At 41.9% G+C, this 23,758-nt stretch overlaps 2 protein-coding genes across 2 annotated transcripts; both read right to left on the bottom strand.

Moving 5' to 3' along the window:
* Positions 1-872: 872 nt before the first annotated feature.
* On the bottom strand, positions 873-2,331 carry LOC109506276 (G-type lectin S-receptor-like serine/threonine-protein kinase LECRK2). Its single transcript, XM_019852815.2, has one exon. It carries the CDS (start codon positions 2,296-2,298, stop codon positions 913-915), a length of 1,386 nt encoding a protein of 461 aa, XP_019708374.2. The 5' UTR covers positions 2,299-2,331; the 3' UTR covers positions 873-912.
* Positions 2,332-8,626: 6,295 nt separating this feature from the next.
* Positions 8,627-11,607, bottom strand: LOC105052130 (G-type lectin S-receptor-like serine/threonine-protein kinase LECRK3). The gene has a single exon (XM_010932841.4). The coding sequence runs from the start codon at positions 11,137-11,139 to the stop codon at positions 8,785-8,787; it is 2,355 nt and encodes a 784-aa protein (XP_010931143.1). The 5' UTR covers positions 11,140-11,607; the 3' UTR covers positions 8,627-8,784.
* Positions 11,608-23,758: the final 12,151 nt, after the last annotated feature.

The raw sequence follows: 23,758 nt of genomic DNA, 5'->3' as shown, positions 1-23,758 counted from the left end.
ATTATATTGTTGTCAAATGACAAGCCATACTCATGAGCTGACAAGCCAAACTCTGCACCTTCGGTTTGCTTCAGCCCTGCAGGACCTTCATTGTGACAATGTTTTGCAAAGCATACTTGAACTTACTAAACTTTCTTGCCAAAGTATTTCCTCTTTCCTTATTGTTAATTTCAGATCCATTTATACTTTGAACCATGGAAAGCCAAAGGCCAGTGCTCAAGCCCCAACCTTGTCTGAAATGGCCCAATCCCCTCTCGATTTAGTTTATTATGTTAAACCATCCTTACTTTAATAAGACAAGGTTTTCCGCCGTTCAATTGTTATAATATTTTCTAACTATTTAAAATTATATAGTTATTGATGATTTTCATACTTGGCTGATGATTCTCCAAATTTGTATTGGGGTAGACAAACTAATCAACAGCTATATATTCAAGCATTCATGATTTCTTCTCAGACTCTACTGTTTGTTTATTAATTGCTCATGACTAATTCAAGACATTTTTAAGAACTAGAAATTATGTACTTGAGATGCACATGGCTATTAAATATTTTAGACTAGAGATGATTTAACTAAGATTTAAATTATAAAAGATATGAAAATAATTAACTCGATCAACTATTTTTCTTACCAAATCATATTCTTCACCAGTTGGTTCGGAAGCTAGCATGGGTAAGCCTCTAGCATTGATGGAATTCCTTCTTTTATGGATATCTAGCATGTTTTAACTCTTTTAAATAAGGAAATCAAATTAGAATTGTTCTAAATATATTTTAATTCTTGTTGACTATGTCTATTGACACATGAGCAGAGATAATGCAAAAGTTTTATTATAAAAAAATAAAAATTACAAAGCATAATATTTTCTTCCAAACTCGATCTCTAGAACTCGACATCCAGGACTTGTAAATTCAAAACATATTCAATATACCAGTAATAATAGCCACTGACACAATCAAAATTTTAGCACTAAAGTCTTGCTTGGCAGTGATAATGGGAGCTGCAGAAGGGCTTTCTGCAGGGCTATTAACAGGCCTTCCTCCGGCGCTTTTGTTAACCAGTTTGATGAATGTCGTGGTGGAGTCGTCGCTATCTCTCATCCCATATCTCAATGGAAACTCCAGTTTACGGCACGTATTGTCTTTAAACAGAGCGGCATCACAGTTGCAATCTTTCAAACATGCTTCTCCGCAATCTTCCTTTCTTGTCATAGACAAGGGTGCAGCGTAGGAATCAACCATCCAAGTTGCACCCTCCAGAGTGGAAATGTATGTCATGCTATCATTGACCGAGTAGCAACCCGCAGTGGTCGTGGTGTTTCTTCTGCATCCGTTCGATGTCCTGCTAGCATCAAGATAATCGAAACCAGGCAGACACATGCATACCCCTTGTCCATCAGCGAAAGTGCAGTAGCTGTTCACGCCACAGCTTCCCTTGACCTCGCACTGATCTGTGAAGTTTGGGAATTCAGCTAAAACCAGTTGTGTGTTTAACTCGAGATCGTGAGAATATAACCGGAAGATCCCATCCACGCCAAGCGTTGCACGATACACTAGTGTCGTCCCGTTCCGGTAGCCGCTCGTTAGATTGGATGTGACATTGCCCTGGTGCAGGTAGAGCCAACCTTTATCATCGAGATACAAGCTCAGGTAGCCATCTCCGTTTGTTCCGGAGGCCCAGTAAGCATCCCATGGAGTGTCTGGTGATGCCACGGGATACAGAACGAGATTCCCATCATTTTGCATGATGAGATGAAAGTTCCCGCTCGAGTGGTTGGTTCCTGATAGGCTGGAAACGAGCTCAGATCCAGCGAGCAGCACTTGACCTGCCATGATTGTGTCAGTTGGATGGTTGAAGGTTTGCCATATGACATCAAAGTTAGAGTCGTAGATGACGAAGTTCCCAGAATCGAGCATGGAAGCAGAGGAAGCATCGGTGCTTGTGGAAATGTTGGAGATGAGTCTTCCTTCGGAGTGTTGTAGGAGGAGCCTGAGCCCTTCATCGGTTAGCTTCAATACAGCATCTTTGGTAACCGGTGGATCATCTCGGTCTGCTGTCCATATAACAGTGGAGTTTTCAGGAGATGCGACGAGCCATATTCCAATGGAGAAGCCAGTGGCTTCTGGGTAGAATCCGAAGGCGAAACGTCCATTTGGTGAGAGCCACGATGTGGGGTTGGTGGTGGGATAGAGAGAGGTGTCCAAGGTTATGTTGGACTGCCTTGGTGGAGCTGCTCCCAGTGCAAACGCTGACGAGAATATAGAGAGGAACAGTATGTAGGATATTGCTGAAGCCATTAGAGAAAATGACCAAGAAAGGATTGCGAGGAGTTGCTAATATCCTGTGCTGTATAAATTCTTTTGTGGACCAATTGTAAGTAATTGAGAGGAAGAACAGGAACAGGTAATGACTCAGTAACAAGAATGGGAGATTCATTGGGTTGACGCCAGGTAAACGCAACGGAACTCATGTTGATGACTGATCAGTAGCGATAATGACAAATTCTTTCCTGGGTTGACCCAAAGTAAACACCCATTTCGTCTTGTCTCCAATTTGTGAACTTTCCTTGCGTCCTCTTGGAGACGTAGGAAAGTTCAAGCTTCCACAAAAAAGGTACGGGACCAGTTATTCATGGCACTCATGTGCCACATCTAGCACGGTAAGAAAGTTCAAGCTTCCACACAAGAAACTCGAGGATCTCTAGAAAAAGTAAGGTTTCGGCATCCTCTGCTCTTCAAAACCCTGCATTTTTCTTCCATGTGGGGTGGCTTATGTTCCGCGAGCTCTTCTGATCACAGTAACAAAGCCATCATTGCCTTTCTGTCCTCCCTTCCTTTGTGGAATTGTTACATCCTTGTCTTCTGCCCCAAACCCCACCCACGGTGGTGGTTTCTTCTCTGCTACGTGCCTCTCCCCTTTGTAAATTGTACTCATTCACTTTAATTCAATAAAGTAGGAGGAGGTTTCTCACTTCGCCGCATTCCGTGAAAAAAAAGGAGGAAGAAAGAAAGACCAAAGGTAAACGACTCCGTGATTGAAGCTGGTGGGCTCACGCTTTAAATTTATTGAGAGACAATGGCAGAAGCTCTGCCCCCACTCAGCACCATTGCTTGAACTATTACGCCCCGAACCCAACACTTGGATCGGATACGTGATGGCCGCACACTTCTTAGAGCAAGCTCTAAAGAATATGCAAGGCCAAAATAAATATTACAACCTTAACATCCATAACAATTAATTTCAAATATAATTCATAAAATCTTGCATAATTATAATTTAAATTTCTTCAATTCTCTGATCAGATACTATGACACTCTATTTATCCTTCTGCTCATCCGTAAATCCAAGCCATAGCCAATCTAAGTCATCCTGTAACTCTGAGAAGAAAAAGAAAGATGATGGGGTGTGAGCTTTACAGCCCAGTAAGAATTCCCATATCATACTGATATAGTAATATAGTCTGAAAATAAGGATAAGCAATAAAATATAAAATCTTATGTTCAATGTCCAGAATAATGCAAACATTCATAAATTTTCTGTCTTGTCAAAATAAATGCATCATCATATGTTAACAGGTAAAATACTTTTGTTCAACAATTATTTCATGTCTTATCTTTCATTTCTCCTTTCATAATCACATAATTTTTAACCTTTTTTTTCTGGTTCTGGACTATCCAATTCTATACCTCAGTCATCATCCGGATCGAATCCATTTAAAAAATCTTTCAAGACTGTCCCAGGATGAGCTCCTGGCCGGTTGTCCCACGTACGAAAGCCCGTGAGAGGCTGTCCCAGGCATAAGCTCCTGGCGGGCTATCCCAGGCATGAGCTCCTGGCCGGCTGATCCACCTGTAAGCCAGTGGGGGCTGTCCCAGGCATAAGCTCCTGGCGGGCTGTTCCACATGACAAGACTAGTCCATACCATATATCTCTTTCTTTTCATTAAATCATTATGTGTTGATTTCATCAAATCAATTCTGACTTGCATTATGATCAATTCAGATATGTCATATCCATATAATCATGTCATCAATCTCTGATACATATATATATTGACATACATACTCATGCTTAAAATCAAATAACAGTATCTCAGGTATAATAAATTCATCGATCTCAAATCCGATGATGCAAAATCAATAATGCAAGACCAACAGTAAAATAACATATATATATATATAATAGTGATCATGTACAGGGATTCTTATCTTTATCGGTGACTGATCCAAGCACAGAAATCAATGTTCTTCTTTGATTTATAAATTTCTTTAACAAATATTTCACTCGATATCATTTGCAGACAATCATCTCTTCGTAACCCTGATCAAATATAAAGATCATATATGGAGAAAATTATCGATAATCGATCTTAATAACACAGATCGAGGACCTCTCTTAGGATTAACCAAAATTAGGACTTGTCTATTTATCTGGATCCTCCACTGATCCATAAGACTTCTAGAGAGAGAAAATTCATGAAGAGAGAGAAAATTCTAGAGAGAGAAAGTAGAGAGAGAAATCTTCGTATTCTTTCGATGAGGCAATCATGGTCAAGATCATCAGAGGTCCTATCAAGGTGACTCAATATGAATCAAGTGTTACAATTTCGAATAGAATCGGACTGGGATCAGATCTACCGCACGAATTTCGGAGCAATCTCAAATCATCTTATTTTCATCTCAATTTTATCCTAGGGTTCATGATGCAATCAGAGAGGAAGAAAAGATCCTAGAGAGACAAAATCCATAAAGAGAGAGAAAAGTCTAGAGAGAAAATCTAGAGAGAGAAAATGTAGAGAGAGAAGGTAGAGAGAAAAGAGAGAGAAAGAAGAGAGAAAGGAGAGAGAGAAAAATTCTCTCCTTCTTCTTCTTTTTATTTTATTTTATTTTATTTTTATTTTTATTTTTCTCTTTCTCTTTTTCTTTTTTTTTCTTTTTCTTTTTCCTTTTTCTTTTCTTTTTCTTTTTCCTTTTTCTTTTCTTTTCTTTTCTTCTTCTTCTTCTTCCTTCTTCTTTTCTTCCCGCGGCCTGCCTTGGCTGAAACAGGGGATGACCGATGAGGTCTCCCTTGGTGGCCCAGGCTTCGACGAGATGGTGGCTTGGCCGGAGGTCCAGCAACGACGGCCGACCATGCAAGCTGGCCGGCGACTAGGTTTGGCCGGCGAGCTTTCTCCTTTTTTTTTTTTCTCGAAAAACAGGGGATCCATCCCCTTTCTTCATGATTTCCGACCATTGGCCGATCGCCGACGATCGAGAACTCTCGAGGAAGAGAGATAGAGGGATGGCGATGCTGTCCTAGGGATAAGACGCCGCAAATGACGGTGCCGGCGGTCGAAAAAAAGGAGGAAAGGGCTCGACCGAATAGGGAAAAACAGAGTCTTACCTTTTTCATGAGTTTTTCCGACGATCCCGACGGTCGGCAAGGGTATGCGAGCCACGGAAAGAAGGGGAAGGAAGAGGGGAAAGAGGAGAAGGGCTTACCTCCAACTCTGGTGAGGCCTCCGGTGAGTATTTGAGATGAACACGATGAAGACATCCGCGGCTTCAACAGAAAAATTTTAGAAAAATAAAAAGAAAAATCCGGTGCTCGTCGTGACCAACCTTAGAGGGAAGGAGAGGGAGTTTTATAGGGTGTAGGGGAGGTCGAATCCGCCTCGGATTCGACTTCTCCACCGGTGATTTGGGTGGAAGAAGACTCCCGCCTCGAATTCGACCTCTCCACCGGTGATTTGGGTGGAAGAAGACTCCCAGCGGGAGTCTTCTTCATTCTATTTTTTTTTTTTTTTTTGTATGGCTTTGGGCTTTTTGGGCTGATTTGGGTCGGGGTGTTACATGAACTGTTGATCACTTCTTATGGGTACAAGCTTCCAAGCCAGAGTCTTAAAGTAGCACCGGAATTTGCCTTCCGTGTCTCGGGCAGGCAATTGCTTGTGAATGTTTTTTTTTTTTTTTTTTTTTTTGAATGAAAGGGAGGCAGAAATAGCCACCCCGCTTTTATTGAAGATTAGAAAAACTTACAAGAGAGAGGAAAGAAGATTTAAACAAACGTTATAATAAAGTGTGAATGTTATGTTTGTATGCTTAATTGATGCAGCGTTAATTTGATTGCATGAAATGTCCTAGGTATATAGTCTTTTTTATTTTTTTTATTTTCTTCATGTAAACTGTCAATGTGCTATGCCCTACAACAACAAGATAAACGTTATTAAATTAAAAGCTGCGGTAGTAGCGACTGTTTATTGATCATCTGGTGGAAACCAATTGAAGACTCTAAACACGTGTCCTATGAGTGTAAAATACGATCTAACATGATAAGCTTGATGCTCTCAAATCTTGGCCAATCTCCTTTCAGCTTCTTTGTATATCTAGGTCTTCATAGGGGTGACTAAGTTTTGATAAAGCCGGTCTTTACTGTTTTCTATCTTCAAATGGTGTTGTGTGAAAAAAAAATTCATAAAAGGCTTACAGATGATTTCTATGGACATTGCTAATTATCTTTGATGGAATATACAATAGTTATTAGGAAATCAACGAGTTCATAATTCTATTAGGTTGCTGAATTCTGAAAAATACACGGGGGCAGCATTTTCTCCTAAAGATGCAACTAGTGCAAAGTGCTTCTTTAGTAACACCAAATTCCCTGCCTATAACAGCGACAGAGAGTCCATAGATTCATCTTGTCTCCAGCTAGTAGCAATTGGTTATCCAGGGTTTGAATGAACTATCTGGGTCGGTGATACTGATCCAACCTCCTATTTAAGCTCCATTGGCATTCATCTCTGGTATTAATGCCATGCACCACCTATGGTCTTGCAACCAGGACGAGGCCTCTCCACTATAATCTTGCATATTCTGAGTCCCATGTCTCCCTTATTAGATCTTGATTTCACTTGGCATAAACATCTTCCTATATAATTTACAGAACAAAGAAAAGAGACATGATCTATCATCCCAAGTTGATGCTACAAAATTTGTTTATATCCATCTTAAAGCCTGTTGTTCATTCATGTTAGACTGAAAATCCTAAGTCAGTCATGGTGTATCACACATGATACACCATCTTAAAGAGTATAACAACTATTCATTCATCATTTAGGGTGATACCATTTATAGACTCTAAAAGCCAGCGGGTGAAGTAGCCAGCCAGAACAACGACTTAGCTGGGGGGCAGTGTGTGGCAGTCCATCATTTGTACAAGGAATGGGGTTTAGCTCAAACTAGTTTCACTTATAAAAGCTAGGAATATTCTGCCTAATAGGGCTGGAATTGGTCTCGTATCTGTCTGAGGTCCATCAGGTCAGGCCGACTTCGGATGAGGCTAGGGATAGATTTGAAAAATTTTGGACTGGGTTTAGTTTCAAATACGGAGCCCATATGTTCCTCGCATTAGGCTTGGGTACATCATCAGCCCAGATCAAGCTCGGCCCATGCCCGGGACCAAATGAGACCCGAATGGAGCCCACACTCAAACCCCAAAGCTGCTCGAACTCAAGCCCAAAATGGAGCCCAAAATTAGCTACTTGTTTATGAACTATTTAGAAAAAATGAATGCCATTTCTAATTGTATAATTAATTTACTTTTTTATTAAACATGTTTGCCAAAACAGAATTACTATATTTAATCAGAAAAAAAGTGAAGCTACAGTATAAAAACTTGAAATATTAAGCTTCAATATGATTCAAACCAACCCAATTTTTAGCCCAAATTGATAATTCAAGCTGGCCCAATTGGGTTTGGGCTGGACCTAGGCTAGGGTTGGGTCAGGTTTGAGTCGGGATTTTCTAAAAGTTTTTGGGCCTAAGCCTCGCTCAAAGCTCAACAAAAAGTGCAGACCACGCTTGGGTTGGGAGTGGCATGAGTCCATTTCCAGCATGTTGCATAAACAATGAGCCTTCAGCATCAATCCCCCATACTTTTTGAATCTTTAGAGGGTATTATCAAGAATAATATCTCAGGAGGGTTGATCGCCATACGCGGTCCTGAAATTCACTAAAAAGTTATGTTGTTGATGAGCCATACTAATTAGCTGAAACGATGGATGTTCAGTACATTAAGCCCAACGCTTTCAAATTCCTCAATACTTTCAGTTTGGTTGAGCCCTCTAGGACCTTCATTGTGACAATGTTTTGCCAAGCAAGCTTGAACTTCTTAAAATTTCTTACCTAAGAACTCTCCCTTTCCTTATTGTTAACTTCAGATCCATTTATAGTTTGAGCCTTAGAGAGACAAAGCCCAGAGCTCAAGCCCTAACCCTATCCGAAATGGCCCATCCCTCTCTCTATTTAGTTTTGTACGTTCGACCGGCCTCGCTTTAACAAGACAAGGTTTTTTGCCATTCAACTGTAATAATACTCTCTGTGAAAAATTATATACTTATTGATGATTTTTACCCTTGGCTGATGATTCTCCAAATTTTTCTTGGTAGACAAACTAATCAACAGCTATTCCAGTATTCGTGGATTTTACCATCTGTTTACTAACTGTTCATGAGTAGAAATTATTAACTTAAGATGCTTAAAGCTACTAAATATTTTAGGCCTGAGATGATCCCTGAATGCTAAGACCGGGAAGTTTGTTACCCACTCAAAGCTTCTCTCCTCCGCATTAGAGTGCTACGTCATACATTTTTGTGGCCATCATTGCAACAAATCATCATACAAATGACAAAATTTAAGGAAGAAGTGTATGCCAACATTAGAGTTACATATATACAAAAACCTCTGCTGTGTGAAATTCTAGATCATCTTTACAAAAATGACTGGCTAGCGTGATAACAGATCATCTCACACTGAAAAAGAAGGTGGTGGAGGAGGGAGTGAAACTTTCATATTACCTTCCAACATCAATATCACATTCTTCATACTCGGCCGGAAGACTGGTTCATTCTGAACGCACCAAAGACCCACCTTCACCATTCTCTCTAATTCGCCATGATCAACAACTTCATCTATCTTTAGATTATCCAGCTGACCAGCCATGAAACATTCGTAGACCCATTCAGAAAGGGTATAATCATGCCCAGCCTCTTCCAGCTCCATGTTCCTCTTACAGCATATGATTTCAAATAACACGATTCCATAGCTATAGACATCAGCCTTCACTGTTATGGGTGCGTTCTTGTACCATTCTGGTGCGAGGTACCCCCTCGTCCCTCTGACCCCTGTGAAGGTTCTCGTTTGATCCGGCATCAGCAACTTGGCCAATCCAAAGTCAGCTATCTTGGCGGTTCCGGAGCTGTCCATGAGAATGTTCTGAGGCTTTATGTCGCAATGGATGATGGGGGCCTCGAGCTCTTCGTGCAAATACTGCAACCCTCTCGCGACATCCAACGCAATCCTGACTCTTTCTTCCCAGCTCGGATACGTCCCGGCTTTGAAAAGAAGGTTCGCAAGAGAGCCGTTGCTCACGAATTCATAAACCAGTAGTCGGTTGGAACCTTCATTGCAGAAACCAAGCAAGCGAACCAGATTTCTGTGATGCGTTCTTCCAATAGCCCTCACTTCTCTCTGGAATTCCCTCTCTCCATCCTCCACCATCTTCTCTAGTCTCTTCACAGCGATGATCCTTTCTCCATTGGAAAATGCCCCTTTGAACACGGTGCCAAAGGCTCCCCTGCCCAATTCTTCCCTGAAGCTCTCTGTAGCTTTCTCTAACTCTCCATAGGAATATGATCTCAGTGGCGTCTCTTCATCGAAACCCGAGTTGCTGCACTCTGATGCTCTCATGTATCTCCCTAATTTTCGACTCCTGTAGAAAAGAAAGCCAGCTACGGCGAAGACAACGGCCGAACAGGCAGCTAACGCGACGGTGATGACCAACACATCGATGCCCTCCTTTCTATTCCTTCGATAGATTACACCCTGCTGGTTAGGATTGATGGCTCCGACCTTGATGAACAGAGTGTCGTTGCCCCCCGTCCTCCCATACCTGAGCGGTATCAACTGTTTGGTGCAGGCATCGTCTTGAAACAGCGCTGCCTCGCAGAAGCAATCGGCCAAACATGCGGACATGCAGTCGTCTACGCTCGTCGTCGACGGCAAAATGGCGTATGGCTTGTCCACCCATGTTGCGTTCCTCATGGTGGCCATTGTCAATCCTGTTTTCCCTCCTCTGGAGTTCTCTAAGCAATCTCCGATGCTGGAGTTCCTCATGCAACCAAGTAAAACCTGGCTCGGGTCGACGAATTCGAACCCAGGAGGACAAAGGCAATCGGGCTCTCCATTGCTCTTGAGGCTGCAGTAGCTGTTGATCCCGCAAACACCCCGGACCAGGCACTGGTTGTCCAACGCTGCCCATTCCACCGCTGTTGTCGAGCTGCCATTGTTTCCAAATCTATGAGAGTAAAGCCGGAGAATCCCATCCGGGTCTATTGTCACTCGGTAATGGATATCAACTCCACTCCGCGGACTAGAATTCTTGGCCTGTGCCAAGTTCTTGGTAAATTTACCATTGTTGCCGGTTAAGTACAGCGTACCGTTGCTGCCCAAGTTTAGTGTAAGAAGGAAGCCGATCTGGAAGGTGCCCGTATCCCAGTAGGCATCATCGGCGGTATTTGATGTGTCCACAGGATACAAGACAATGTTCCCATCCTTTTGATTGTTGAGCCGATAACTTCCTGTCGATCGATCGGTCTCCGATAAGCTCGAGAAGAGTTGAGTTTCTGGAAGCAGGCTCTGTCCTGGTAGAAGTGTGTCCGTGGGAGAACCGAAAGAAGACCATACGATCGCTTGCTGAGAATTGTAGAGAACAAGGTTGCCGGTATCCATCATCGCAGCCATGGCTGCAGGCTCGGTAGCCTGAGATATGGCCTTCTCCTGGTCGCCAGGAGCACTCCAGAGGAGCCGGCCGTCGAAGGTTAACCGAATGGAGCCATCCATAATCGGCGGATCGTCGCGGTTGGCTGTCCACGCGACGGTCCTCTCAGGGGTGGTTGCAAGCCATACTCCGATCGCGAAGCCTTGTGCTTTCGGGTAGAAGCCGAAGGCGAAGCGGCCCGAAGGCGAGAGCCAGGAGGCATTATTGGAGGCAGGGAGCGAAGAACCCAAGGTGATATTGGTCTGTTTGGCCTGGCCATCTACCAAAGCAGGAGAAGCTACGATTAGAAATGCTAGTAGCGGGGAGAGAAACAAGGAAGCCATGATTGGAAGGGTTCTTCACTGTGTGAAATGGTAAGAAGCCATGGATTTTTTTATGCTTTGCAAGTTTGGACAGACAAAACATGACCACCTCATTGTTTGCGCAAATCCGATGCGTGATGAAAGCGAGCAGGTATCGGTAACCACCAACCAGCAAAATGTCCTTTCCGCCGGGACCAGTGGATGGAGACAGGTACCTCAGGATGGGATTCCAATGTTGGCCGCTGGGCAATCGCCAAGAATGCAAGCACGTTTGGTCTATGAAAAACCCAAAATCCAAGCCAATGGCGATGTGGGATTGGAGGGTAGCCAACCTACCTTGGCTTGGATTTGCTGGCTCGATTGGGGTGGGGTATGTGATTGGGATACAAATCTTTCTGATGCATGCACCGGAATTTAGGAGTTTGCTGAATCAATTCTTTCTTTCATTACCTTGTTGACGTTGGTTAAATTTTGTCCAATCCTTTCAAGCAAAAGGGAAACAAAAGAAGTTGGGAAAAGGAAAATTCTAGTTAGTTCAACACCTCGACTGATGAACGCTGTAACCTGAAATGCTATATTTCCCTTTCCTTTTGTCCTTTGGGCAGCCACCAATCTGCTGTTATGCCATGCCCTTGAAATTCTTTAGAAGCTTAAATGACACTTTTGCTGGGTTAATTGCATAACAAGTTCCTCAAAATTCTCAACTTGATATTGTCCTATACTGATTAAATAAAGATATTCTTACTAGGTATTACCAAAATCTCAGGCTTTGATCTTGTATTATGATGGAGCAGTAGAGGGAAGGAAAATATAAAATGATAAAGATTGATACCGGATCATTGAACCAGCAATTTTTTACACAACAGAACAAGATGGAGTGTGAATTGGGGTTGGTCTAATCTGCGCCGCAGGATTCCTTACGAAATTAGAATTATTATCCTACAAATTTAGGTCAGACTTGCCAACATCGACGGCCAGCCTTCCCTAGTTGACCTGATTTTTTTATCAGTATCATTTGGTTGAACCCACCGAAGGTTTCCGATATCTTCAACTCAGATCAGGACAACCAGTCCATGCTGCATGGGCCACTTCATTGCAGCTGCTACTGGATCTTATAGTATAAATTACAGAATTGATGTTGCAATGAAGCATCCTAACCGTAATCCATTCTTTGTCTAAGATTGCTTTGGATTTAATCAACATTTCTATTGCCACTAGGTATTACACAATTCCTTTTATTTTGACAAAAACACATACCGTACAATTTAAAACTGCTCATGCGTTGGTGTTGATTGGAAAAATATATTTTAACAATTGGCGTCTCATCTTCACATACATCAATAAGAAACCAACAAGTCAATGATCAGCTTATTATATTCTGTCTTCCCGTAAATAGGTGTGAAAATTGCAATCTCTCTGGTACTCTCTTGCGATCCCTCGAGTCATGTTGGTTTTACCTGTTGATTGAATTTTTGCTCCTAAAGACAGGTTCAGATAGCTTGTATTACTGCTTGTTTAATCAAAAATCTGGTACGAGTGTCGCATATCTTAGTCTGTTGACATGAACAAGAAAATGCCAAATAGGCTTACATCATATAAATCTACCGAACAACGTGGATACCATGGCGTTGAACAAAGATCGGGCAGCTGTTTTAGCAAAAGCCTGATGGGCAATGGCTAGCTGTGTTCAAAACAGCAAGATAAATTACAATTCGTACTCCATTGATGGATTTGATGAATTAAATTCTGAGTTTTTCCGAGCAAGATCAAGACGCTCTGATAGTCCAAACTTTCATTTGCTTACATGTAGAGCTTGCTTCGCTAAAGATTAAATAGGTGGTGTTTAGCAAACACCGGGAAAATTTCATTACTTTGAATTTTGAGATGTTTAATTTGAGCTTTACTAATCTAATTGTGTCACGACCAAAACTGAAAGATGGTAACCTTCAAATGTAATTCTACGCAGCGCAAATAATCCTCTTGCTACGAGGCAAGAGTAAATTATTATAACTCACATGTTTATTGCCAAATATGATAGGTTAGCTGATTGGGAATTTTCTAAATTATTAATTATGGCGTTGGACGAGTTTTCCGTGCATGAATCAATAGTCGCCCGAAGCGTTTACTCGTTATTTTTTAAATATTTTATATGTAGAGGTTTTCTTGTGGATATGAAGTTTCATTTATTTATTTATTTAAGCGATGTCATGCTGAGGCCATAATTCCTCTCCAAGCTACATTCCTGATGGGACAAGAAACCTAAACCAAATTGGCCCCAGATGGTACCACTTGTATCGTATTTGACTTGAAAAATTAGGTCAGTCATTTAATATGGACCAAAACCTAGGACGCTAACTCCAAATAAGGTCAGGCTCTTATTAATACTAGCATATCACCCACGTGTGAGATTTTTTTTTCTATTTACATTTATTTTAACTCATATAATTTTTTTTTTAAATATAAATACTTATTCTATTAAATATTATATATATATATATATATATATATATATATATATATATATATATATATATATATATAAACCGATGCCATAGTTTTTTCTAAAAATATAAAAAAAAAATCTACCATTTACGATCTATCCCACAACCCAACTGAAACAAAAACTAAATAAATTCCCATAAAGAAGGGACAGCTCTAAGCAAACGTGATCCATTTTCGATGGACTCAAAATTTTTATCAAATTTTGGAGAAAAAATGATGTTTGGCCGTCACCAAATTTTGAATAAAAAATAGTGTTTGGTCGTGATCGAACCAAAATACTCCAAAAAAAATAGTTCTATCCTACTACAGGTGTTCCCGAGAAAAGGGTGAGGATGTTTTTTTCCGTATGGCTCCCTCCCATCTTTTCCAACACCCCTCTCAAGAAGCACGGCCGCATCTTTAAACACCTCTCTCAAGAAGTGCAGCCGCATCTTTATCCTTACTCGCATCGGCAATGGTGAGCATCGCCTCGGCCACGATCTTATCACCGCCATTCAATCCGCCCTCGCCCCACATCCGAGTCAAGTCGGCCACCGTCTGCGCTATCGCCCTTGTCACCATCACCGAAGGTCATTTCTTCTCCAACGGCTTCGACTTTGCCTGGGCCAACTCTGTCGGATCCCACTCCGTCATTCATGAGTGGCTCAGCTCCAAGAACCACCACGTCCTCGTCGCGGTGGCAGTGGGATTGTTGGCGGAGAAAACATAGGAAAAATCAAAATTAAAAGGCATGACTTTTTCCCGCATAGATTGATCAATTTTTTCAGAGATCTATGGGAAGAAAAGCACCTGAGGGAGATCGAAGGGGAAGACTGATGCCGGTGACAATGAGAAGGAAAGCAATGGTGGAGACTAGCTGGAGGTGGCTTCGAGGAGAGCAAGGAGAAGAAAGGTCATCAACCAGATGGGCTGGCACCGGGCCCAGTTCATCAAATCGCTGACCCTCCTGCCATTCAACTACCCCCCTCCCCTCCGGCGAAGCTTCGCCAAGAGCCATTGGCCTCGGCATCGTGGCCACCCTAAGTGGCAGTGGCGATGTTGGAGCTCTAGCTTCACCAGTATAATGGAGGCTCAGCCGACTGGGTAGTCAAAACAACATAGAGGAAGGAGAGGAAGGGAAAGAACAAAGGAAGAGGAAACCGTCGAACCAAAAGAAGGTGGTGATGGTAGCAATGGGGGTGATGGGAGAGGCGAAGGGTTGGAAATTCTCAAGAAAAGAGTCAGACGGGGGAGAGGAGCAATGGGGTCGAGGAAGAGGAGATCGAAAGAGAGCCGATGGACGTTGTATGATCTAAGGCTTCAATGTATTGCAGCTAACGCACTCTAACTGATATCATCCATCCACATGTGATCCAATGACTAAAATTGCGGACTTTGAAATAGCGAAGCTTAGGCGATACGCATGGCTCCCTCAACTTGTGAATCCATGCGGCTCCCTCATCTCTATCCCAACACCCCTCGGGGCAAATGGAGGCTTCTCCATTGAGAAGTGTGTGTGTGTGTATATACACACACACACACACACACACACACACACACACACACACACACATATATATATATATATATATATATATATATATATATATATATATATATATATATATATATATATATATATGTATATGTATATGTGTGTGTGTATATATATATATGTATATATATATATGTATATGTATATGTATATATATATGTATATGTATATATATGTATATGTATACGTATATATATATATATATATATATATATATATATATGTGTGTGTGTGTGTGTGTGTGTGTGTGTGTGTGTGTGTGTGTGTGTGTCTTGACTTCTTAGAGTCGGCCCTAGCGGCAATAACTTCTGAATCTCGGTAGCCTGAGAAGAGGCCCTCTCGAGTACAAATCTTGCCGACATCCATCTAGTCTAAAGAAAGCCAGTATTTTGGGCTAGCCAAATCTGATAAGCCACATATGCTGCCTTAATAAGCTTTTGAATCCTTGGTCAAAGTCTTTCCTTCCTATTTCTGAATTTTCAGACCCTTGTCTTTTCTTTTTGGGAGTGTGGTTAGAAAAAAGTATAATATTCGAGACTTTCAAATAGGAAAAATTATTAAATATATTAAATCAATCTAAATCTCGAGGATAACAGTCACCTCTCATTTAATTTTGAATTATTTAAATACAGGAGATAATATGGCAAGTGACTATTTGACTAGTCTACTGTATCTAATCCATCAAATAATTAGATTTTTAATGGAGCTACTAGTTACAAAGAAAATAAAAATATTTTTTAAAAAATATTTTTGAGTTTTGGCGATAAGTAAACATTGATTACAAGTTGAATTGCAAGGATAATTTATTTAAAAGTGTAAGTTTATGGTGGTAAGTAATCATACATGTAGATTGTACTTGTGTCAAATTCTACTTCCTGCAGCAGTACTGAATCATTTTTAGATTTTTTTTTAAATTTTTTTAAAGTGCTAGGATGGGCGGAAGGCCAGCAATATACCAGATTAAGAGTCACTGAACCCGAGTCTCTTGCACCAATTCATGTGTACACCAACCGAGCTTGTAATTTATTTCTTCCCTACTCTGGGTTTTTTGTCTTGAAGAAGATCATTTTTTGATTTGTTTTCTTATATTCTAAACTCTGATCTTTGTTCTTTGCATTTCTTTATGGTTCTGTATGCTAGCATATTCAATGAATTTAAGGCAGACGCTAAACCCTGCTCTACAAGGAAAACACCGTCTTCGGTTCACTTTATGAATGATTTTTGAGTAATACCTGAGATTTGAACCCTGGATCTCTTGAAGGGCGAAGCCCTTTGGTGTCAGTCAATTGAGCCAGCAGTCGATGAGTACTCATCAATGATTTATAGATAAAGAGCTCCTTTTAAGTGACAGCTGAGAAATTTATTTTAAGAGAGAATTTCTTCATGAGGTTTATATGGGAATTTTCAGTTTTATTATTGGTGATCGGTAGACTACCTTAAATAATTGATCAAATGATCTCAATCTCTTTCAATATCGAATCCATTTCCATATTGGCTCTAAGAGAATGCAGATCTAGTTTATTTTGGACTACTCTCTGAGTCACATTACTAATCGTTTGTGCAGGAATGATTATTGTAATTTATATTTAAAATCTGCATAAAATGGTGTAATTCAGGATCACAGTAAATATAGGGAACAGAGATTTTATTGTGTTTTTTGAAAAGTTTTTTTTTTCCTTTTTTTTTTTTTTTTTTTTTTTGAGGAAATGGGGAGGTAAGTGACCACCCATCTTTTATTCATAAGATCTCTTACAGTTCAGCTACAGAGTCGAATGCTTGACAGCGCACACAAAAAAAAAAAAAACATAAAGCAAGAAGCCACGTGGGCAGAAAACAAGCAGCAGCACAGAGGCCATACGTTATCCATGACTCTTAACCATACTTGTCCAAAATCAGCAAGGAGGTTATGATCACAGAGAGCGGACCAATAATATGGAACGGGTGCAATCCTTTCCAGCGCAACTGAATCAATAGATCATCTCTGGTTTAGGAATAGCCTGGCGTTTCTCTCCTTCCAACACACCCAAGCCAAAGCAGCAAACAGCATAAGAATTAAAGGTCGCACCTTCTTAGGACAATTCCTGTCGAGCCACTCCAAACAAACTTGCGGATGAAGCACACCCAGAGCTAAGCAGGCGGTCTTCCAAATTGAAGAGAACAAATGACAGGAGGAGAGTAAGTGGTGGACAATCTCCGGAGCTTGGTTGCAAATCACGCACCCACCTAGATTCCTTCAGAGCCTCCTACCAATTAGCTCTCTTGTGTTCAATCTCTTCTTCCAGCAGGGCCGTGAGTAGCACTTGATTCTGAGAGGAAAAGGGAAGCTCCAAACTGAGGAGGCAAGGCTGCGTTTCACCCCTCTCATGTTTAGGAATTGGTGAAGATCCCTCTGAAGGAGATAATATTGGCCCAGATACTATTTAATATTGGCATCAATCAGGCCGCTCTCCAAGATATATGAAGGTCGACTGTTTATACTTTGAATTCTTTTGGTTTTCGTTACTCCTATCCTGATAATCTGATTGTGTCAGTTGCAGAGGTGGTTGCTAAGAAGAGCCCGAGTCCATCGAAAAAGAAGACCCTATGAAAAAGAGTTGCCGAGCCCACGGGTGAATAGAGTACTCGTGTCAAAATTAGAAGTCCTGCGCAGCCAACTTTGCAGTCAGAAGAATCTGAGTCTCCTCTTACCGGTGATTTTGAAATCATACGGGTGCATGATGGCTCGCCTGTCGCTTCGGCTACCATGGACAACCGAAAAGATTAGGTAGATCAAGGTTTGGAGGAGATAATTCTGAGCTTATCTGCTCCTTCAAGTTTGCCGGCTCAATCAATATCTTCTATTGTTGGTCCCCCCTCAGGAGAGGCGACAACTGAGACGGCTAGTGCATCAAGAGCCACACCGGCCACCCTGAGGCTCGAGGCTTCAGCCTTAAGGGATTCGAGGTTGGTGAGTGAGTTGCTCTCCGGGATGCTTCTTTCTGCCGATGCAAACGAGCTGCTAAATATCCCTCGGAACGAGATGAGAAAAATAGCTGTGAACTATCTCATCCAGGTATGCTTCCTCCTGCAATTTCATTTACTTTGTATATATGCTTAGTGTTTATTCACAAAGATCATTTTTTTTTACCAACTCACCCAGTATTGGAATGGGTAGATAAAGAGTTCGCATGAGCTCACAAAAAAAAAAAGAAGAAGTCCGAGCTCGAGACTAAGATGCTCAAAGGTGTAAAGGAGAAGGCTGAAAAGAAAGCTGGAGAAGCCTCCATGAGAGCTGACACTGTCGATAGGAGAGCCGAGGATGCCGAGGCTATATTAAAAGGAGCTGTCGAGGAAAACTCTTGGTTGTTGGAGAGAATAAAGGAGCTCGAGGTCCAATTAGAGGCGGCAGAGAAGAAGACAGCAGAGGTTGCTTCTAAAGCTGTTGAAGACTTTCGAGCCTCCGAGGAGTATGAGAATAACAAAGTCGAATATTCTGCTGATGGCTACGATGTTGGAAAGCAGTCAATCCAGGATAGAATCACCACCAAGCATTCGAAATTGGACTTGGACTTCTTAGATGAAATCTGAAATCCCACCGCAGTGGATATCTCTATGACAGGTGCCTCAGCTCTAGGCGCTGCCTTCTAACCTTCTTGTTTTTCTTTTCTTTTATAGTATGATCCTTCATGGTTATTGTAAAAACTTAAGAAGAATAAATAAAATTTGTCTCAATCATACCTTGTCTTTTTCACTTGTGCATACCGATCCGAGATGATTATTTGTTAATGCTACTTTGTAACAATTAATTAATAATACTGCTCTAAGACGAGTAGCCGAGTGATAACTTTATTCTATTCTTTTAATGCAGGTGGTCATAGGAAATGATGGCCCTTGACTTTTCTGATAAGATTACACTTGGGAGAGAGCACAGGACATGTAAGGACATACCATGTTACTACGTCCTGATCTGCGAAGCATCGTCAGAATTTTTTTTTGATAATGGGAAGGTACATCATTAATTGCTTGATGGATAGCCACACCCCTTTCAACCGTTGATTGGCGATTGATGCAGACGTTGGCATCTATAAATAGAGGCTAACAAACAGAAAACTCAATCTCCCATCTTATTTCTTTGCAGAAATTTCTCTCTCCTGTCGTGATGGTATTGCCCCCCCACTCCCTTTTGCATCCCCCTTTGCCGTGGGTGAAGGCTAAGGTAAAGGAGAGATGGGCCTTTATAAGAGAAGCCTGGAGAAAGATAAGAGCCAGGAGCGCAGGTCCATCTTTCTCTCATTGGACACCTTCCACCTCACGGTCTCCATCAAGGTCTAGGGGTCATCACACCCCCCAATTTGAACAGATTCCTCTGGAGGTCCGGGGCCGCTGTATTCAAGAGTATTGAAATTTTGCAAAGTTTAGGAGGGAGATCGTTAACTTTACCATCGGTAGATTCATCAATGGTTTCGAGAATTGTAAGGCCCGCCTATTGTAGATAATGCCATATTGGGAGCTCCACTTCTTTTAGCCTGGGAACAGCGATGAGGAGGTTTCCTCATTAAATGAAGACTAAGCCTCATCCATGAGCTGGGGATCAAGGAGAGTGTCCATCACCCGATCGTTGCTATTGCCTATGATGACAAGAGCTCTGAACTGGATTTGTCGGCCTGCAGGAATCTGCTTTTAGACTGGCATGATCTTCTCTTTGTGTGTAATGTGTCACTGAGAATATCATGTAAAAAAAAAATTTCTTCATTATTTTTTTTTTGTAAAGCAGTACTCAAGGTACCCACTTTTTGTAAATATTTGAATTAATGAAAATTACCTTGCTTCTGTCATGTTTGTGTCTCGTATCTGTATTTATGTTTCTAACTTAGCGTACGAAGGCCAGTTCCGACTTGGAGAGCCTAGGATTACTTTAGTCGTGTGTGGTTTTGACCTTAAGAATTTAGACTTGCTCCAATCTAGAAGTCTTGACTAGGTAGTGTCTTGAACCAACCTGTGAGTTATTATTTGCTGGGGCTGATCAAGAATAGTTGGAGAAAGCAAAGATCACTTTGCTCGAAAGGCAACTAGTGCTTTGTTTATTGCATGAGCAGCTGCTCGTCTTTGGCTTGGATCATGAGAAGCGATATATGCTCGGTTCATATTATAAATGGTAGATTTGGCTCATCTTATAAATGGCAGGCTCAGCTCATCTTGATCCGAGAAGCAGCATGTACCTACGACATCTTGTGCCCTCTTCGACAGTGTTCTGAGAGTCTAGCTAGTTAGCCCTCCTGAGAGGCATCGTGTATCTGTAGCATTTTGTGCCTACGGTATCTTGTACTCTTCTTGTCTTCACATGAGAGGCAGCGTGTGTCTACAGCATCTTATGCCTACAACATCTTATGTCTTCCTCGACGGCCTTCTGGGGATTTGATTAGTTAGGTCTCACGAGAAGCATCGTGTACCTGCGGCATCTTGTGCCTATGGCTTCTTTTGCTCTTCTCATCTTCACGTGAGAGGGAGCATGTGTCTACGGCATCTTGCGCCTATGGTATCTTGTGCTCTCCTCGATAATCTTTTGAAGGTCTGGTTAGTTAGCTCTCACGAGAAGCATCATATGCCTGCGGCATCTTGTGCCTACAGTATTTTATGCTCTTCTCATCTTCATGTGAGAAGCGACGTGTGCCTGTGGTATCGTGTGCCCTCCTCGACGGCCTTCTAAGGGTCTGGTTAGTTAGCCCTCTGGAGGTCCCTTAAGGACTCCCTCCGCTTCTCACACAACTTGGGCTTTGCAGGGGCCTTGTAAGTTAGTCCTGCCCCTAAGTCACGGAGGTTTTTCGGATTATCCTCCGTGAATCGACCATAGCCACAGCTAAGGAAACCTACAAAGTTAACTAGAAAGAGATTCTTTCATACCAATATTGAGCCTAAAGACTCATTCGTATAAAAAAAAGTTACAATATCATTGATAGTACATACGAAGGTTAGTCGAATTCTATGGCTTGAAGAATAGCATCCCGTCAAGCTGTTTGAGCCTATAAGTTTTAGGATGTATTACTTCATCCATCTGATAAGGGCTTTTCCAGTTAGGTGACAGCTTTTTCGCTCAGTGGGCTGTGAAACCTCAACCCATCGTAACACCAGATCGTCAGCTCATAATTCCTTCAGTTTAACTCAAAAATTGTAATACTTGGCCACTCTTTGACAGTAGACAGCTATTCTTACGACAGCACGTTCTCTACTTTCTTCAATTAAGTTAAGATTAATCCGTAGCCATACTGAGTTGGTATCTTCATTATACTCCTCGACTCTAAGGAAAAGAAGTCCAAACTCTACAGAGATGACTGTCTCCATCCTGAATGCCAAGTTAAAAGGGATCTTGCCAGTTGGGAGCCTCTGGATGGTCCAATAGGCCCACAACATATGGTAAAGCTCATCGACCCATGACCCCCTGGTTCGGTTGATCCTGACCTTTAAGCCTTGTAGGATGGTTTGGTTGGTCATCTCTACTTCTCCATTCGCTTGTGGGTGGTCAATCGAAGTAAAACGATGTTCTATCCAATATTCTTTATAGAACTCATGGAGTCGAGTATCGCTGAACTGCCTGCTATTGTCTATGATCAATATCCTGAAGAGACCGTAGCGGCAGATTATAGATTTTCAAATAAAATCCTTCACTTTGGCTTCTGTTATGTGGGCCAGAGGCTCGGCTTCAATCCACTTTGTAAAGTAGTTGATGGCCATCAAGAGAAATTTATGCTGACCCGACGCAAGAAGAAAGGAGCCAAGAATATTCATCCTCCATTGGGCGAATGGCCAAAGGGCACTGATAGGAGTCAAAGATGCCACCGACTAATGCTGGATATTGAAAATCCTTTGGTGGCGATCACATTTTTTGATAAATTTGCCTGCATCTTGTTGCATGGTGGGCCAGTAGTATTCTTGATGGAGAATCTTGTAGGATAGAAATTTACCCCCCAAATGGCTTTCACAGATGCCTTCATAGACCTCCCACAGTGCATAATCCACCTTGGATGGACACAAACATTTCAATAATGACAGGAAGAAGGACCGCCTGTACAACTTGTCATCATAGAGGATATAACGGACTACTTACTTTCTTATTTTTCGAGCTTCTCTACGATCAGATGGTAGCTCGTCTGACCTTAGATATTTGAGTAGAGGATCGATCCAGTAAGGCTCTTCATCAATTTGTTGAATAGCGAGAGCCTTCTCGAGATTCGAGATTTTTAATACCTCAAATTAAGTTTCCTCCTCTCAGTCAGTGGGTAGCAAAGCCGCCAGCTTTGATAGCACATCTATCTTGGCATTGTCCACTCTGGAGACTTGCTGAACGTCAAAGCTCAAAAAGATCGAGGTTAAGTCTTTTACCTTTCGGAGATATCTTTTCATGTTCTCCTCTCGAACTTCATAGCTATCCTTGATATGGCCAGCTACTAACTAGGAGTCACTAAAGACCTTCAAATACTGGGCCCTTAATTCTCTTGCCACCTGGAGGCCAGAAAGCAGAGCTTCATACTCCACCTCAAAATTAGTGGTAGAGAAGTCAAAGCATAAGGCATATCCCGCCGCCTCTCCTTCAAGACTGATTAGAATAAGTCCAGCCCCTGCTCACATCGCACTTGATGAACCGTCCACGCGCAATGTCCAGAGCTCCTCTGGGTCAGATCCCATGTCTACCTCTTCGCCTCTCGAGCTTTCGCTAGACCCTGGGTTCTCTTCTTTTTTCGAACTCTCTACAACCTTCGAGTCCTCCCAATTTAGAATGATGCACTCGAGGATGAAATCTACCAACACCTGGACCTTGAGAAAAGGCCACAGACGGTACTGCACGTCTAGCTCAACAAGTTTCAAAGATCACTTTGTAATCTACCCTGAGATATCTGGACAGTGGAGAATGGCTTTAATTGACTGATCAGTAAGCAGCACCACCGTATAAGCCTAAAAACAAAACCGCAACTTCCTCGCCGTGACGATCGATGCAAAAATCAACTTCTCAAGTTTAGAATATCTAGTCTCTGCATCATGGAGGATCTTGTTGGTGTAGTACACAGGCCTTTGCACTCATCCTTCTTCTCAAATCAAGACTGAGCCGATTGTGACAGGAGAGACGATGATATAGAGAAACAACTCCCCACCAGGCTAAGCTTTGAGAGCAACAGTGGGGAGCTAAGGTACTACTTCAATTCTTTAAATATCTTCTGGCACTCGATGGTCCACTGAAAGTCTCTTGACTGTCTGAGGATTTTAAAGAAGAGGAGACACCTCTCAGCTGACCTGGAGACAAACCAATTGAGTGAGATAATCTTACCAATGAGAAGTTGCACTTCCAATGGTCCTCGACGATTCCATCTCAAGGACCGTCTTGATCTTCTCGAAATTTGCCTCAATGCCCCTTCGAGAGATCATGAATCCAAAAAATTTGCCGGTGGTGACTCCGAAAGCATGCTTCGCTAGATTCAGCTTTATCCAAAATTGACGGAGAGTATCAAAAATCTCCCGAAGGTCAGCAACATGATTCGGGACAGTTTGGCTCTTAACGAGCATATCATCAACATACGCCTCCATATTGTGATCGAGCTGATCTTTGAAAATTTTGTCCACTAACCATTGATAGGT

This window comes from Elaeis guineensis, chromosome 9 (assembly GCF_000442705.2).
Source record: "Elaeis guineensis isolate ETL-2024a chromosome 9, EG11, whole genome shotgun sequence".
Classification (NCBI taxonomy): domain Eukaryota; kingdom Viridiplantae; phylum Streptophyta; class Magnoliopsida; order Arecales; family Arecaceae; genus Elaeis; species Elaeis guineensis.
Note: the sequence above shows the minus strand (reverse complement) of the source record. Positions and strands in the feature narration are given on the sequence as shown.